General features: G+C 52.0%; 8 protein-coding genes across 8 annotated transcripts; 5 read left to right on the forward strand and 3 right to left on the reverse strand.

Annotated features, from left to right (window-relative positions):
• Positions 1 to 180: 180 nt before the first annotated feature.
• Positions 181 to 1,341, forward strand: EDD37DRAFT_325534 (uncharacterized protein). The gene is made up of 3 exons (XM_062811504.1): positions 181 to 677; positions 729 to 837; positions 885 to 1,341. The coding sequence occupies exons 1-3, from the start codon at positions 460 to 462 to the stop codon at positions 1,185 to 1,187; spliced, it is 630 nt and encodes a 209-aa protein (XP_062671881.1). The 5' UTR covers positions 181 to 459; the 3' UTR covers positions 1,188 to 1,341.
• Positions 1,342 to 1,599: 258 nt separating this feature from the next.
• On the forward strand, positions 1,600 to 2,220 carry EDD37DRAFT_648443 (ribosomal protein S18; the record flags this gene model as incomplete). The annotated part of the gene is made up of 3 exons (XM_062818012.1): positions 1,600 to 1,678; positions 1,731 to 1,966; positions 2,020 to 2,220. The coding sequence occupies 3 exons, from the start codon at positions 1,600 to 1,602 to the stop codon at positions 2,218 to 2,220; spliced, it is 516 nt and encodes a 171-aa protein (XP_062671882.1).
• Positions 2,221 to 2,717: 497 nt separating this feature from the next.
• EDD37DRAFT_325536 (quinon protein alcohol dehydrogenase-like superfamily) lies at positions 2,718 to 5,101 on the forward strand. Its single transcript, XM_062811505.1, has 2 exons — positions 2,718 to 2,849; positions 2,898 to 5,101. Exons 1-2 carry the CDS (start codon positions 2,834 to 2,836, stop codon positions 4,769 to 4,771), a joined length of 1,890 nt encoding a protein of 629 aa, XP_062671883.1. The 5' UTR covers positions 2,718 to 2,833; the 3' UTR covers positions 4,772 to 5,101.
• Positions 4,894 to 7,239, reverse strand: EDD37DRAFT_326392 (fungal-specific transcription factor domain-containing protein). Its single transcript, XM_062811507.1, has 10 exons — positions 7,029 to 7,239; positions 6,969 to 6,972; positions 6,890 to 6,918; positions 6,682 to 6,834; positions 6,510 to 6,626; positions 6,207 to 6,457; positions 5,463 to 6,153; positions 5,306 to 5,409; positions 5,149 to 5,251; positions 4,894 to 5,099 (listed from the first exon to the last, which is right to left on the reverse strand). Exons 1-10 carry the CDS (start codon positions 7,069 to 7,071, stop codon positions 4,966 to 4,968), a joined length of 1,629 nt encoding a protein of 542 aa, XP_062671884.1. The 5' UTR covers positions 7,072 to 7,239; the 3' UTR covers positions 4,894 to 4,965.
• A 262-nt stretch (positions 7,240 to 7,501) lies between these two features.
• Positions 7,502 to 9,274, reverse strand: EDD37DRAFT_561439 (general substrate transporter; the record flags this gene model as incomplete). The annotated part of the gene is made up of 6 exons (XM_062813879.1): positions 7,502 to 7,858; positions 7,906 to 8,171; positions 8,220 to 8,485; positions 8,539 to 8,688; positions 8,735 to 9,086; positions 9,136 to 9,274. 6 exons carry the CDS (start codon positions 9,272 to 9,274, stop codon positions 7,502 to 7,504), a joined length of 1,530 nt encoding a protein of 509 aa, XP_062671885.1.
• A 727-nt stretch (positions 9,275 to 10,001) lies between these two features.
• Positions 10,002 to 11,092, reverse strand: EDD37DRAFT_607579 (uncharacterized protein; the record flags this gene model as incomplete). Its single annotated transcript, XM_062814981.1, has 2 exons — positions 10,002 to 10,993; positions 11,047 to 11,092. 2 exons carry the CDS (start codon positions 11,090 to 11,092, stop codon positions 10,002 to 10,004), a joined length of 1,038 nt encoding a protein of 345 aa, XP_062671886.1.
• A 51-nt stretch (positions 11,093 to 11,143) lies between these two features.
• On the forward strand, positions 11,144 to 14,710 carry EDD37DRAFT_626111 (glycoside hydrolase family 2 protein). The gene is made up of 4 exons (XM_062816281.1): positions 11,144 to 12,135; positions 12,188 to 13,178; positions 13,259 to 14,342; positions 14,405 to 14,710. Exons 1-3 carry the CDS (start codon positions 11,599 to 11,601, stop codon positions 14,323 to 14,325), a joined length of 2,595 nt encoding a protein of 864 aa, XP_062671887.1. The 5' UTR covers positions 11,144 to 11,598; the 3' UTR covers positions 14,326 to 14,342; positions 14,405 to 14,710.
• A 181-nt stretch (positions 14,711 to 14,891) lies between these two features.
• EDD37DRAFT_656963 (transcriptional coactivator HFI1/ADA1) lies at positions 14,892 to 16,250 on the forward strand (the record flags this gene model as incomplete). Its single annotated transcript, XM_062818868.1, has 2 exons — positions 14,892 to 15,120; positions 15,175 to 16,250. The coding sequence occupies 2 exons, from the start codon at positions 14,892 to 14,894 to the stop codon at positions 16,248 to 16,250; spliced, it is 1,305 nt and encodes a 434-aa protein (XP_062671888.1).
• Between the last annotated feature and the right edge of the window lie 821 nt (positions 16,251 to 17,071).

Here is a 17,071-nt window from a genome sequence, read left to right on the forward strand (position 1 = left end):
CTTCGTGCATTCGTTTGCAGATCACCCAGAACTGAGATGCCCGTCGACTGACCGCCCAAAGCTGCTTCTCTCCATGCAGCTCCTAGCTTCCAACGATCAAAGAGCTTGACCACATTATTGACATGATCCCTCTGCATGTTTTCTCCTCAAAAGCCCGGGCCACGGATGCCCGTGCGGATGATCGCCCCGACTGTTGCGGGCAATTTATTTAGGCACTATTGGCAGCCTTGCGTGAGTGGAGGAGGCTGGTCAGGCTGGGGGCTGGACAAACGCTGCAAACAATTTCCTGTCCACCAAGTTTCAGGTGCTTAGTAGGCTTACTAACCTGCCTTAGCCGGCGCTTTCCTTGTTTGATTCTTCTCCCGTTGTAACCTCATCTCTGTATCACTTTCACGTCTCCTTCTTTAATCTTCTGGACGGAAGCGCATCCAAAATCACAATATCGTTCTCAATTCTATCATGGCGCCACCCATTGAGTACGCAGGCGAGGATGAACCAACAGCCTTACCTTTCAAAACCGGAGGTCCGCTCCGAAGGAACCAAGAGTACCTGGTTTTTTACCTCTTCGCCATCCCGGCATGGGCCCTGGCGATAACGTCTGCGTGTCTGGGATCGCTCTATGGAGGACAAAGTCATTATTTTATCGCCACAGTCACGCCATTTCTCGCCATGTACAGGTAAGACGCTGCAACGATCCCGAGGCATTCCGGATGGCTGATGTGTAGCAGCATGGCTTTCATCCAGACGTGCTGGTTGATGGCGACGGCACCGCGCAACACGGTTGCGGATCGGAGAGCCTATCTCAATCTCGCCTGTAGATTCGAAAGACTCTGTGCTGTGAGTATTGCAGTATCCCATCTTATCGCGCTTACTGACTGGCCAAGCCTATTGCACTTATTGGCATGGTTACCTGGGCTGTCGCATATCGCTTTCGTTCCAAAGCTTCGAGTCCAGCATACTGGATCATTTGGCTGGTTGTCTGGATCCTGAGTATAGTCGTTTGCATCATGAACGTGTACAACAACATCAGTTGGGAAAGCGATCTGTTATATCAGATTGCACCCGACTACCCTCAGGGTAATTACTGGCTGGGAGTATTCGGCATCCAGTATATATGTCGAGCCAAGATTGTTGACCACGGGAAGGAAGGTTATGAGATGGAAGAGCCAGCCAACCAAAGGGTATGATGGTAGAAATAGTTGTTCTCTTCGTATATCGAGACTTCCCTACACTTGATTAATACCACAAATGTCCATCATGCGTATTGGAATCTATCCGACAGGCAGCGAATTTCCATTGAAGGAGCCTCTCGTACTCACCCAGCATACAGAAACTTGAAAACCCTGAAACCGTAGGATGAAGAAGCACGGTCTCAGCAACGTCAATCAAGGATGCAATTAACGCTTAGTAAGGTGCATTAAACAGGCCTAGGGGCCTGTCGCCGGCCTCACCTCGGCAGCATCCGAGAGACTCCTTGACAATTCTTGCTTAGCGAGATGCGACATCTTTTCGAGTTGGCCTTGCATTATCACCATTGTTGCAATTACCTTCCGTACACGGAGTAATCAGGCACTGCACCCTTTGCGAGGGATGGTCCTCATGTCGTACAAGCTCGGTTCTCGCCTGGGCCTGCAGCTATCTAGGGCAAACGCGACGGCGCAGGCTTCATCCCTCACCCGTATGTACTCAGTCATTTGTACTGCTGTCAAGTGCCGGCTGACTGTACCCAGAGACGTTCAAGCGAACAGCAGCTGCTAGCACGCACCTCGAAAGGGTGAGAAACGAAACTCAAAAGGAGGAGGAGAGATTTGCGCTGTCACGGAATTTGTCGCGGAATTGGAGAGCAGGCGATGTTTATGCGCCTCATGATTTGAGTGGTGCCGAAGCTCGCAAATGGAAAAAGCGACATCGACCTACGACAGATCCCTTCGATGCGCTATCTATTAATCCCCTCTCTCTGTATAAGGTTGGTGCATAGCGTCCCTCTGACTTGGCAACCATTCGTTAACGTCTGATCAGAACTTTTCAATCATGTCCGAATATATGACCGAAATGGGACGTATCCGACATTCCAAATCTACTGGTCTACGGCCTGTCAACCAAAGGAAAATCTCAAAGGCGATCCGAAGAGCGATCGCACTCGGTCTTATGCCCAGTGTACACAAACATCCGGAGATTCTCAAGAAAGATTCGGAACTCCAAAAGCTGGGATACAGATGATAAAGAGGACTTGGACATTGAACGACAACATAAGGGCCGCCTGGCAGGAGAGTGTCGGACACATCAGAGCACCGTCGAGTGCTTCAAAGCGATAATCATGACAGAACTGCCACGAGAGACCCCGACTGCAGCCCCTCCGCGCTGATACTGCGACCCTGGTCCGAAGGGAAGGTGTTGGCAGCGCAGGCCTAGGATGGTCAATGGCAATCATGCTCGCAGATATTTGCGTGCTCTGAGAGAGCATTGATGTGGCTCTCTTGAACAATTGTAAGACTACAGGTGTTGAAGGTCTTCGTGACCACTACGAGGATACAATGGGCTTGCCTGCTCATGGCAGCCCTGGTGGAAGGTGCAGACAAGATCACTTAGATCACTTTTGGCTGGACTTAGGTAGCCATGCTACAATAGACCACCACGTAACTCCTGTAGGCAGCAATGTTATTACCGTATGGTTGCTAAGGCCCCCACGAAGAGTTGATGTGACGCAGCCTCGTCAGCAGCGGAGTTCAGACACGCTGGGTTCCACGTGCGAACTTCATTGACATTGTTCTACACAAACCCGGCCAGACTGTCCTTTTAGCCTGCACTAACGACACTCTCCCTATGCGAGAAGATGTCGATAACAGCAGGTCGGTACCACATTTCTAAGTCGTGACCTAAAGCTCACTTTACTACAGATGGCATATATGCTGCTCTACCCACCACCACCAGAGGACAGCCCACCCCCCTGTCTGCTGATTCCAAAGGCGAACGCATAGCCTACGCATCCAACAAATCAATATTCATACGGTCGATCGATAACCCAGCCATATCGAGCCAATACACACAACACACAGCTGCAACCACAGTCGCAAGATTTGCGCCTTCCGGCTTCTACTGCGCGTCCGGCGACGCCTCGGGCATTGTCAAGGTCTGGGACTGCTCAGCAAACGGATCAGGAGTAACAAAGGGAGAATATCCCATCATATCTGGGCGAATAAACGACATTGCATGGGACGGTGACAGCCAGCGTATCATCGCGGTGGGCGACGGGAAACAACGCTACGGGCACTGTGTCACAGCGGATTCAGGCAACACAGTGGGTGAAATAAGCGGACACTCTGCACAAGTCCAAGCAGTCAGTATAAGACAGCAAAGACCACTGAGAGCGGCAACGGCAGGAGATGACAAGAGTCTCGTGTTCTATCATGGAGCACCCTTCAAATTCAATGGTATTCCCGGTCGAGGTAGCCATAGCAACTTCATATACGGCGTGGCTTTCTCTCCAGATGGAAGTCACCTGCTCAGCGTGGGCGGCGACAGGAAGATATACCTCTACGACGGCAAGACAGGAGAACCCAAGACGGAGATCGCGGACAGCGCAGAAGGCCACCAAGGCAGCATTTTCGGGGTATCTTGGTCCAAGGACTCGCAGAGTTTCGTGACATGCTCAGCCGATCGGACCGTGAAGACATGGGACGTCGAAGCCGGCAAGGTCACGCATAGGTGGTCCTTCGGTGACGTTGCTGCCGTGTCAGACCAGCAAGTCGGCGTTGTCTGGCCTGCAGGCAGGTCGGACGGTCTGATCATCTCGTTGTCCCTCAGTGGAGACCTCAACTACTTGCACACGAATTCCAGCAAACCGACCAAAATCATTTCAGGCCATCAGAAGAACGTTACTGCACTCACCTCCCTGCCTGGAAGGGCTGATACCGAAAGTGCAACGCTGTGGACAGGCAGTTCCGAAGGTCGAGTGTGCGTGTGGGACGTCGCGACCGGAATCGCCGACACCATCGAGGGCGATGGACACACCAATATCATTTCAGGACTCGCAACGACTTCTGCAAGCAAGCATCCCCAAGTCTACTCCGTCGGCTGGGACGACTCGTTGAGAACGGTTGACGCCGGAGCAAAGACATTCACCGGCAAACCTACGATATTGTCATCACAACCAAAAGCACTGACGTGCACGTCGGACGGCCTCCTCGTGGTCGCTCAACTAGAGAGCGTCATCGTCTACAGCGACGGCGAAGAGGACGGCGAACTACCCTTAAAATCAACCCCAACATCGTTGGCGTCCACTGGCAGCACAGTCGCAATCGGCTCGCAGGATTCCAGTCTGAGGCTGTTCTCCGTGACGCCAGGAAAAGCACCGAAACAAACTGCAGTGGTCGAGCAAGTCTCCGCCACGCCCTTGACCGCCATATCTTTCTCTCATGACGGATCGATGGTCGCAGTTGGCACTGCGGCCGGTAAGATTTACGTCTACAAGATCAGCACGGGCGTAACTGGCCTGCTCACAGGATCTTCGTCCTTGGACTTAGTCACGGATCGATGGAGCGCACATACAGCCAAGATCACCTCTATTGCGTGGAATCCAGAAGGTACTGGCGCCGTCTCGGGCAGTCTGGATACCAATCTGTTTGCGTGGAGTCTCAAAGAACCTGGAAAGAGAGTCAAGGAGACGAATGCACACAAGGAAGGCGTCAATGGCGTTGTCTGGTTGGGAGACACGGTTTACAGCACTGGTGCGGATGCTACGGTGAAAAAGTGGAAAGTCAAGATAGCTTAGACATGGTGCTCGACGGGCTACGACTGACGGCCACCAAGCTAGATGATTGAATGTTCACGAGGCTGACGCGACAAGTATGATCTTCTCACAAGTGGCTTCCCCTTTCTTTTTGGTGCGAGTGATGTGATGCAGCCTTGTTAGGTAGCAGCGTCACGAGCCACATATGATGCGCTCTAAACGATCCTGACTTATACTTATGTTCTTGATCCCCATGCCCCTCGCAGAGACTGTACGCCTTGCGAGGTGGATAGCGTTGTGACCCGTTCGATTCGCTCCAATATCCGAACGAGTTCTTCCTGCTCTTCAGGTGTTTTCAAGCTCTGTCCACCTTTGCAATGTCAGTGGACTGGGTAGTTGGGTGTATCATCAAACCTCACATATCATGAGAGGCTGTACGGCATTCACCAAAGCACCCGGATATCGGTCGTCAAGGGTTTGGATCATACCACATAACGGCAGCGTATGGCTTCTTGTTTCAGCCTGCGCACATTTAACAGGGCAACACTGATCAATCCAATCTCAGAACTAGCCCACCTCAATGTTTCTGAGAAACTGTAAGATTTCCATCCCACCGGGACGATGTGGATTATGAAAGGCAAGAAGTACTTTGACGAGATGATAGAATTGCATCGCAATCACTTCAGATTTGTTCAGCGCCGTCAAGAATTCATGGAGAGACAGATCAACTCACTGTGCCAGGTGCATGCGTAAGTCATCTCAGGGAATGGTCTATGACCCTCGACAACGTACAGAGGATTGAATGTCTCAGGTAAGGATTCTTTCCACGCATCAGTTTCGCTTTGAAGTTCATCCCAACGTCTGACATAGTCGGGGTTGCCTTCAACATCCTCGCTAAAGCAATGGTCAACGATCTCGGCCGTAAGCATTGTCATCTTCTCTGTTTTCACAAAATCAGTGTCTCCCGACCAAGTAATATCGATCTTCCAGTTGCTTGGGCGTATCGTGGTTGGTTTTCGCGTGGAAAGCGCAACCATGATCTCCTCTCTGAAATATGTCCAGAATGCAGTCCGTTTCAAGGCTCGATAGCCAATATTTCTGCGATTGTGTTGGAAGAGCGCAGAGCAGCCGCGCAGATGTCGCTGATGGTCGGTGTCGTAGATCATCATCTCGTACATGCGCAGCACAACCGTAGATATAGGCAGCACATTGTCAAGAGTGGTAGAAGGGTCTGCCAGCGCAGCTATCAGGCGCTGGACACACAGGTCGTGGTAGTCCTCAGCGATGGGATTGTCGCATGACCCGTCGAGCCGACTCAGATGACACGCCGAGAATGCTAGTATGGCATGCAGGAGGATCGGACAGCTCAACGCAAGATACGGGACGAATGTCTCGAACTGGCGTTGAGGGTCGTTGACGTCGAGCTGGTCACAGTCAGACCACTTGTGCGAAATTTTGTTTGGCAATAGCCACCCACCCAACATGCCAGGTTGGTGACGTAGTTTTGCAACAGACGGGCTGTACGAGGATTGCTTATGGTCGTGCTATGGGTGTACAAAGAAGAGTTCGACATTTTCAGCACCATGAGCGATTTGACTGGGTCAGCAGATTCAGTGCTGATGCCGCTTCCGATTGAATGCGGAGATGTGAAGTCTATCGCCCCAGGGGTCAATATCTGCGTGTTGTCATCTTGAAGGATCTCGGTCATGCTGGCTGGTGTGGCCTCTGCTTATGTATGGATTAGAGAAGTCATGTCCCAGAGCACACTCGGTCTACCAACCCTCTTGGACTCCTTCCCAAGAACTTGCAATGGCAGAAGCCTCCAGTCCCAGTGTGGAAACTGTTGAGGCGCCACTCTTGTCGTTGAATTCAACATCCACAGAATGCACAAAGGTCACTACAGCACGGATTGAGTCAGTACCCGTTGCGCGGATTGGATGCAGAAGACATACCCTTTGCCGGGGTTTCCAACCAGACATGTTCCGCTGAGAATCGGAACTTGCTGTCAACATTGCCGAGTTGGAGAGCGGTATCTGCGACAGAGTCATATTGACACTCCCGCAGGCCGATTTCACAATTTCGACATTCGGGCTTTTTCTCGTCGCCTTCTTCCCGGTTAGTCACTGCGTCTCGTGTGCCCGTCTTCCACTGAAAGCCTACACTTGATATGGCGCTTCCGACAGGTAAAGCTTCTTTCCGTCAGTTGTAACACATGCCCAGCGCATTACATTCAACATACCAGCCTGTAGAGAAGAAGCGATATTAGTCAATGGAGGGCAATATCAGAGTGCTTACTCACCTGTCTTGACGCGCTGGTAGATCTCCTGGGCAGGATGTGCCATCTTCCGATCTTGCGATCACACAAGTGAACCCCCTGCAACACTAGAGCGTCTCTCACCAACAATTGGCCGGGCGCGCATCTCAAAGTCAATATAAATTGATGGTGTCTGATGTCGCTGAAGTGTACCGCGGTTACTAAGTGAAGTGAGGGAGAGGACGGAAGGTCGAAGAGTCGACTCCACGTGGTAGAAACTCCGCTTTCGTACGAGGGACAATCACGGGACCACATTGGCAATGCTTCCTCGGTGCGGGTCATCGTTGCTCGCAGTCCATATGTATGTACTTCGGCGCCCAGGTAGATAGATAGTGCGCCGCACCTCACAGGGCATTGAAGATGCGAGTAGAATCAATGTTAGAAAACTTGCCGCATTGGTCTGTACAATATACAAGTAGACCAGCTCATATACTAATTACCGTTCTGTCCTTCCATCCTCAAGCATGACCACCGTCGATGTCTGTGACATCCGTGATCTTGCCATCATACGCCACGCTGATGACTTTCTTCTCCAGGCTCGACTTGACAGGGTTCTTACTTCGGAAGAGCTGCTCAATCTCCTCCAAACTCCAACCTCGGGTCTCGACGAAGAAGAAGTAGATAACAACAACTCCAAAGGCGTCCCAGATCACATAGAGCAAGTAGTACTTCCAGCCAGAGTTGGCTATAGCAATAGGCGGAACATAAGTGTTCATCACCTTGACCGCGTTGCTCATGAAAGCCAAGTACGCCATGCCCTTTGCTCGCGAATTGTATGCGAGAACCTCGACAGGATAGAGCGACTGCATCGGGGTCTGAGCAGAATCAGTATACTATTAGTCAATGAATGGAGCAGACATACCCATGCGAATGCGAAGAAGATCAAAAAGATGTAGAGGAACGCAATGCCTGTCCCTCCGACGGCTGGGTGATGGGCTTGTCTTGCTGTGCACGCCGTGATAATGGCCATGGAGATCGCCATTCCAGTGCTAGAAAACATGAGAAGATTTCGCCTGCCGAATTTGTGCATGGTGTTGATTCCGCAGAATGCTGCAGCTGCCATGACTGGCGTCTGGATAGCGTTGAGGAGCAGCTGTGTAGAAACGCTGGTGATACCGACTGTCTTGACTGTCCAACATGTCAGCCACCGCAACCAACGCAGGATGTCCAACATACCCATCAAGGGAAAATAGTAACTCGTAGGCGGTAAATCCAGTTCACCAAACCAAGCGATACAAGTGACCAGGAAGGTCCGGTATCGTGCTTCGCGGGTGTTGAAGAGCTGTCTGAAGTCCCACCATCTCTTGTCTGATCCATCCAGCTGAATAACTTCTTGCATCTCTTGTAGTTCGAGTTTTGCGACCAAGGCATCTGGGTCTCCGTCTCCGTGGTACTTGACAAGCACCGCTTTCGCATCGGCAAGTCGTCCTTGACTGACGTACCTGAGATTGTAAGTCTGTGACGCTAGTGGTTCACGGCACAAAAAATGTCTTACCATCGAGGACTTTCGGGGATGAACGAGATGAAACACAGAATGAAAACTGAGGGAAGGCCCTGGATAGCAAGGGGAAGCCGCCATGGGTAGGACAAAGATGTGTGGGCATGGTTCAGGCCATATTCCAGCCATGTCGAGATTATTGTGCCCCTGTCCACCAGTCAGCTCTTGCATCTACCACCTTGGTCCTTCTTACATGAAGAAGAACGCTTGATAAGCCCCAGTAAGCTGCGCCCGATATTTGGGATAAGACATCTCCACCACATAACTCGGGCCAGCGGTCTGAACGAGTACCGCTCCCATTCCGAGGATGAAGCGGCCACCCATCAGCATGGAGAGATTTGTGCCTGCAGTCTGAAGAATGGCACCAATGATACAGATGACGGACCCTGTAGCCATTCCCACGCGACGACCATAGCGGTCTGAGCACGGTCCAGCGAAGAATGACCCGGCGATGTTTCCGATAACGTAGAGCGCGGCGACAAGACCCTGGTTGCTCGTGGTGATGCCAAAGTACTTTTTGAACGCCGGAATGGCAGACAAGCCGCCTAAAGCCATAGTTAGGAGATAGATTGTTCAGCATTTGGCGCAACTTACCAAAAGTATTGGAGTCGAAACCGTTAGTGGCCGAGCATAGGTATCCGACGAAAAGGCAGCCATACAGCTTCAGAAAACTCTTTCGAAAGACGCGAGGGTTTTCCCTGAGCAAGGCCGCTTGCATGCGCGATTCTGTCATGCGGCTCTGCGTGATGTCCTCTATAGGGCCCTCATTGTGGACAGTGGTAGGGTTTTCCACGATTTTTGGATAGTCGTCCATGATGGCAATGTGACTTCTTGTGGAGCATATGAAGGTGGTGAGGACGCGTGAGAGCCAGTTGCTGGGTCTCACTGCTCATCTGCATGGCTGTAGGGGATTTATATACGCATGATCCTCGCAAACAAGATCAGATCGTTTCGCCAGAATGTCAACCCCGCACATTCCCCGGAAAGTCAAAGCCACCCTCGTCAAGCAGCCCATTTCGCTGCTAGCCGATCAGGTGATCGTGTAAGTGTCCCAACAAGGAAGGCCGTGGTCTGTACCAGAGCAGATCAGAGATGGGAGACACTGATACATGCTTCAAACAACATGATTACTGCAAAACAGTAGACCAGCAAAGGCTGTGGGCTAGGTATATATCCAGCAACTTTATGCCGCCTCGACACTTATTGGTCAGTGCACAAGTATTTCCGGGCCGAGTAATTCTTTGAAACCACTCTTACAATGGCTTGATTCTCTCATTTTCACTGACGACGAGCTCCGGGTTCGTGCGCCAACTTGCCATACGTCGACAACTGTATGGTGCCATGGCAAGGGCCAGGGAGGAGACTCCTGGCAGTCCATGGTCGAGCCACTGAGGAAGCTAGGCCATTGCAACCATAAGCAATCATGCTGAGCATCGAAAGTCTTGATGCTTCGAATACTTTCATGTCTTGTACAAGTCGACCTTTCCACCGCCGGAGCATAAGCTTTCGATTATTGCCAAGTCGTTCAACGCTTCTTCCGGCCCTGATCGAGCCTGTGCAGTTCCTGACTGAATAGCTTCTAAGAACGCCTTGATCTCGACCTGCACACCATTGGTCTTGAGGATTTCTGTCCTCTTTTCTCCAGAAATGAGGTCCAGAGTGAGAATATAGCCATCGGGTCCATCGGTTAGGAAAAAGCTGCCTTTAGTTCCAATGATGGTGAGCTCGGTCGCACGCTTCGCCGAGGCAAACGACATTGAAATCGTTCCTGTGCCTCCGCCGCTAAGCAAAATCCCAGCGTTGACTGTGTCGAGAGGAGGAAGGTGAGGGACGACCTGGCGTGCAAAGCCGCGCGTCTCAACAACCTCTTGTCCAGAGATCCACCTCAACGTTGCGGTCTGATGGACACCTCCGTCCAACAAGAAGCCGCCTTGGTATTCCGGGACCTTCCTCCACTCGCTCTCGTAGTATTTCCCACCAGGCGCTTGATTGCGCCAGATCTTGAGGTGGAGCTGGTTAATGTCGCCTATTGCTTTCTCCTCGACTACCCATTTGCGGCCGAGCTCGAACTCAGGCATGAAACGGAACTGTTCTGCCACGCTGAAGATGGTTCCTTTGTCGGCATACTGACTCTTGTAGTCGGCGATTAGCTTCCGTGCAGTTTGCACGTCTTTGGCGACAGGCTTTTCTGATAAGACATGTTTGCCGGCGGCGAAACACCGTCGGATGATGTCCGGCTGGACCAGGATTGGTAGAACAATGATCACCGCCTCGATGTCGTCGCGCTTCAACAGATCATCGAGAGTGCGGTGCGCTGTATCCTCCGAGTAGAGTTCCACATCTTTCACACCGAGCTTCTTCGCCTCTGCTACAAGTGTCACAGCAGTGATCTTGGAGCGCGAATAAATGGCCTTCAAGTTGGCCTTGTTGGACACAAGAGCTGGGAGATGCTCTGTCGCAGATATCAGTAAAGCCACGAAGTTGCGGAGAATGTGCCGAGATTACCATCAGTGGCGAAAATACCGGCGCCAAGAAGCGCGATGCCAGCCATAACGACGGTGATGGAAACATGGCAAGTTTTTACCTGGACAGGTACATTTCTTATAGTACGTGTCATATCCAACTACGCTACTTGACCGGTCAAGTATGGAGTCGCATCCTCTCCTATTCCTTTACGTCTCAATGAAGTCAGAAGCGACCCTCGTCTACGTCTCAATCAATTCCCAAGCGACCCCGTGACCGGCTGTGGTCTTCGTGAAGCTGGGAACCGAGGGAGAGGGGTCACGTCCCCGCTGTTGATCCGCAAGAGTTCGCCATGTTTGGGCAACATTCAATGAGGCACTGCGTTCGACGTGTCGACCTCCTGGGCAGCGCAACCGCATCGGGACGGATGTTGACAAGGTAAGGTGCGTTGCGTTGTCGGTACTGACACTCCATCCACTAAAGCAGATGTGTCTAAACATGCCATGTGGACATATATGACACCACATGGCGCCGAAAAGGAGGACGTTCGGGAGAATTTAATGCTTCGTACTGTCGAACCTGGGAATTCCAAACATGGCACCAGTTACGAAGATACCCATCGATCGTGGCTGGGAGTTCAAGCAAGGCAGCACTCTGAACGGATCAACAGCCTCTTCCTTTCTGCCCGTGGCCCAGTTTCCTACTGTTGCTCATGTTGACCTCCTGCACCACAAGCTTATTCCAGATCCTTACATAGACGACAATGAACTTAATTGTCTCTGGGTCAATGACGCAGACTGGACGTATCGAACATCAGAGGTGCCTCATCTCGACTTCGCAAGTACGAAGTCTCGTGCCGTCCTGGTCTTTGAAGGCCTTGATACTGTGGTCGATGTCTATCTCAATGGGAAAATTATTCTTTCCAGCAAGAACATGCACGTCCGACATCGAATTGATGTGACTGATTCGTTGAGAGGCGTGGATGGGACAAGTATTCTGGAGCTCCGCTTCCGAAGCGCCCCTGCATTCGCGAGAGAAGAAAAAGCACGCATTGGCTACAAAGGCAATGACACAGATGTTCACTTCGGAGGTCCAGAGCGACTGTTCCTACGGAAAGCACAATACCACTGGGTATGATTAGTCGTGTAGGTATCGACATGGAGACTTCGGCTGACCTGGTCAGGGCTGGGACTGGGGACCATCAGTAAACACTTGTGGCCCTTGGAAACCCATATATCTTGAAACCTTCGAGCAGAGAATCGGCGGTCTTTTGATTCGTCAAGAGACTGCGCCAGATTTGAAGACTTGTGTGCTTTCTGTCAAGGGGACGGTGGAGAATCTCGCCCACGGCCAGCAAGTCACCGTGGAAGTGCGTGATCCCACCGGCACCGAGATCCTGAACCGCATCGTGGACGTGGCCGAGGGAAGGCTTGATACGAAAGTTTCTCTATCTGATCCACAACTCTGGTATCCTCACCTCTATGGCGCACAGCCACTTTACGTGGTCACCGTCAAGCTTGCCGAGTGCGATGCTACAAGTCGAAGTATCGGCATTCGCCGCCTCCGACTTCTACAGCACCCCCTCAAGAATGCTGAAGGCACTTCTTTCGTCTTCGAGGTGAATAACATCCGCATCTTCGCAGGCGGATCGTGCTGGATCCCGGGTGACTTCATGCTTCCACTCATGACCCATCAGCGATACCTCGACTGGCTGAAGCTGGCCAAGAGCGGCAACCAGACCATGATCCGGGTATGGGGTGGAGGGATAGTCGAGTCAAACGATTTCTACGACATCTGTGATGAGGAAGGTCTCTTGGTTTGGCAAGATTTTCTCTTTGCTTGCGGGAATTATCCTGCCTCCAAGGACTTTATGGACAACGTCGAGGTCGAAGATCGGCAGCATCTCCAACGTGTGGGCCATCATGCCAGCCTGGCAATCTGGGCCGGAAACAATGAAGACTACATGCTCGCTGAGAGATGGGGTTGGCAACTAGACTTAAAAGACAAAGATGGACCATGGGATCAGACCGACTTTCCTGCCCGTGAAATTTACGAGAGGCTGCAACCGAGTCTTGTGAAGGAGCTTGGAGGTGATGTGCCCTACTGGGAGAGCAGCCCGTTCGGAGGAGTATTTTCTAACGACCGTACGGTCGGTGATACTCATGTTTGGGATGGTAAGTACCATCTGTCGAACTTCATCACCGTCCGTCCGTCTTTATCGACAACGAAAGCTGACCATTCTGGCACGTTGTAGTCTGGCACGGAAAGCTGTCTCCATATCAGGACTACAAGGAATACATGTCCCGCTTCATCAGCGAATTTGGGTTTGAGTCTTGCCCCTCCATACGCACCCTTCACCGTGCCATCACCGACCCTTCTGAAAGGCACTCTCTATCACGAACCTTTGACATCCACGACAAGGGACCCGGCCATGCGCGTCGCTACCCTATGTACTTCGGCGAAAACTTTCGCTTTCGTATGAATCCATTTCAAGACTTTGTATACTGCACCCAGTTCCTGCAGGCTGAAGCGATGAAGTATGCATATAACTGCTGGAGGCGGGAATTTCGTGGCCCCGGAGAAGAGAATTGTGCTGGTGTGCTGGTATGGCAGCTGAATGACATCTGGCCTGGGTCAAGCTGGGCCTTGGTGGATGTAGACTTGCATCGCAAACCTGCATACTACATCACGAAGCGAGCGTTGGCCAACATGGTGGTCGGCATGGAACGCACCGTCACCAAGCAACCTCCATATATCACCACCGGTTACCTGCCAGAGAAGCATTCACTCGACATCTGGGCCGTTAATGGAATGATCAAGGATGTGCACGTAACGCTCAAGCTCCGGGCGTTTGATATCGTGTCCGGGTCTGTGGTTGCACTGACAGGCGACGTCCAGCACCATCCCAGTTTGACACTCGCGGCAAATCGGACCACAGAGATCGGGAGCCTCGAGATTCCGAATGCTGACCAGACTGTTGTTGTTGCCTATCTGGAGGACACCACGACGTCGGTACTACTTGCGCGCTGGGTCTCTTGGCCCGAGCCGCTGAGACTGCTTCACATGTCTCCAGACTTGCGTATCACAGTCAATGTCGCGGACTCCGGCGACAGGTTGTCAATCAGTGCCAACGCGCCAGCCAAGGGAGTGACGCTATCAGTGCCGCTTACTGATCCGGGCGATGACGCTGCATTTGAGGACAATTTCGTGGACTTGGTGCCAAATGAGACGGTGGTTGTTGGTGTTCAAGGTCTAAAAGGCCGGAGTGTGCAAGCGCGTTTCTTGTATGATTGGGAACTGCAGGATGGCTTTGAGTTGTAGATTCCATGCGGAAATATCCTATCGGCTAGGTTACTATCCGTTAATGATGCTTTGATAAGTTCGAGTGGCGCAAAGCATACCTAGATTCTGGTGTAGCTGAGGGCGAGAAAGGAGGTCACACGACGGACGTCTTTACTGATACAGACCTCTTTGTATGTCCACCGCAAGCGTCACACTCTTTGTTCATGCTCTCGCACTGTCTTTCTTGTAGAAGCCAGCAATTATGGGAGAGTGACCGAGATATAAATCATAGTAATTAGCTGGACAAGGGGTGGTGATATTCACGTACCTAGGTAACTCTGTTGTACGAGTAACCACACCCTCGAAGTTGGGTTTGTGCTCAACGTCAAATCCGGCAAACGACACTCCAACCTCGTTCCCCCACACTCCTTTCAGCCTCATCACCACGTGTCGCACAAAACATACGTGTTCGCATCTTCATTTCTAGAATGACCATGGGCCGATAAACAGTCACGAAAAGCTCGTTGCCTGGATGAGCAAGAAATCAACCTGCCCTGCGCTGCGTGGGCGCTCGCCCTGAATCCTACAAGGCCGAATCCACCAATATGGCCACATTCGAAGAGACGTTCAACCCTGCGGCACTGGCACGCTCCGATACGGTGACCTCGACTACGAGTAACATCAAGGGGCCTCCTGGTTCAGCGACCAAGCCGGGAAAGACGACGCAGAATAATTACCCCCGAGTCGACCTCGAACCTTTGTATTCCGAACTGAAGTTGTTGATCGGACATGACTGGGACACATATTACGATGCGCTGACGAGGTTCATACGAGGTATGCGCAACACGCAACCCATGTTGAAACACGATATCTAACGATGTGCAACAGGAGAATTAAATGCACGCGAGTTTGGCGACCTTTGCGATGTCTTCATATACACCTCCCCACAAACCGAACATGCGCATAATACCTTAATCATAGCGGTGCTGTGCAATACAACGAAAGATCCACCCGAGCCAGGATTGGCGGCATGGGTCAGCGCTGCAACAGACAAAGCGACGCTAGCTGCGTCCTCGAAACCGGCCGTCACAAGCGATGCAGGGGAACAAAGGCTCAAGGCCGAAGTGATGGCATTGCCTGCACGAGACCGACGAAGGCTTAAGGCGGTCTCGAATGACAAGGCAGAAGAAGAGGCGGCGGCCAGAAAGAATCCTTACGAGGACTATTACGTGGCCGGGCGCATCAAGGCACCGGAGACTGCGAGCACGACGACCGCCGTGGGAATCACAAAGACCAACTGGGATTTGGAATTCCGCAAGAGGTACCTACAGCCACTATTTTCCGAAACGCTGGAGTTTCCAGACCCGTCGACGATACACGCGCGGATTGTCCCGATATGTTACGAGGAAGCCGTTGCCTCGGGGTGCTCGCTTCAGTGCGCCGAGTATGTGGGGATAGCGGCCGAGACATATCTGAAGGGCATGATTAGCGAGGTCTTTGACCGCGTCAGGTCGAATGGTCCGCGGTACGAGAACAGTGCCAGTGGAGGCATCTTGACATCTGCGTACAACAAGAAGATTGCCAGAGAAGAGGAGGAGGTCAAGGCTGGCAAACTCTCAAAGACGCGCGACGACGATTTGTTGCCTTGCGAAGCTCAGGCAGCGTATTCGAGAAACCTCATTAGTATGGCGGATTTGCAGCTCACAAGTCAGGTTGGGCCTTTGCCCTGGGATCAGACACCCTTAATTGGCTGGGCAATCACCAACGCTTCGGCAGGACTTGATTACGAGGGGTGGCATGCCTCTCCAGGGGCACCGCAGGCTGTCACTACCGGACATGTTGAGAAAGTGGAGGATGCGATGGATGTGGATAGCAGTGACAACTATGGTTGGGAGGGGGCTGCTTCGCACGACACGTCGGCACTTGAATCGGTGTTGGCTGAATGCCTTGCAGTCAGTGTGTAGGGTGCACAAGTGGAACATGATCAAGACCACCAAGAAGTGAGTTCACAACACACCACAGCGGATGTGCAACCTGCGCCAACGGTTCGGACGGAGGGGTTGCCGACGATATTGGAACAGTCACCTACTAACACTCGCCCGTCCACAAAGCCCCATAGCCACAGGGTATCTGTTGATCCCGTAGAGCGTGGACGGCTCCGGGTCGCTTTCAGATGGTGATGAAAGCGATGCGGACGAGTGAATCCGCATAGGAACCGCATTGGAGAGGAATACCAAGCTTTGAGAGGACAGGCTTTCGAGGCAAAACGATGGAGAATGCGAGGACAGTGGCTTTGGACGTCTCACGAGGATCACAGGAGATGAGCGATGCTCAGCACTGACGGCGCTTTAGACTGGGCAGCATCGAGGAGCTGCATTGCTGCATCGCAGGCCATACCTGCACGGATTGAACCTGGAATTTTGATACCCTAAAACGAGTACCAATGGATTGGGAAGTCATACAGGCGTACTCACTTGGTTTATTGTATTGGTAGTACGGACAGAGTGAAGAACAGTTGTTACCGACTTCAAATACTTGTCCTTCCAGTGCTACTCGTACCTTCAACCCTGCATTCTGGAGACCCTATCTAGCTAGTCGTGGTCGTATTCAGGGCCTGGCCGGAGATAGCTCGCAGGCGCAATCGGTGCGGAATCATGCACCCAATAGCGCCGCCAGTGGAGCACAACGGAGATGGCAGCTGCATTTCTAGCGGCAGATCTGTGTGAAAATTGACTGGGGGAAAGGACATGTCCGTTGACGTTTGGCCTTCTGCGTGTCCTTATGG

This window comes from Exophiala viscosa (genome assembly GCF_022695815.1).
Source record: "Exophiala viscosa unplaced genomic scaffold EDD37scaffold_3, whole genome shotgun sequence".
Taxonomy (NCBI): Eukaryota; Fungi; Ascomycota; class Eurotiomycetes; order Chaetothyriales; family Herpotrichiellaceae; genus Exophiala; species Exophiala viscosa.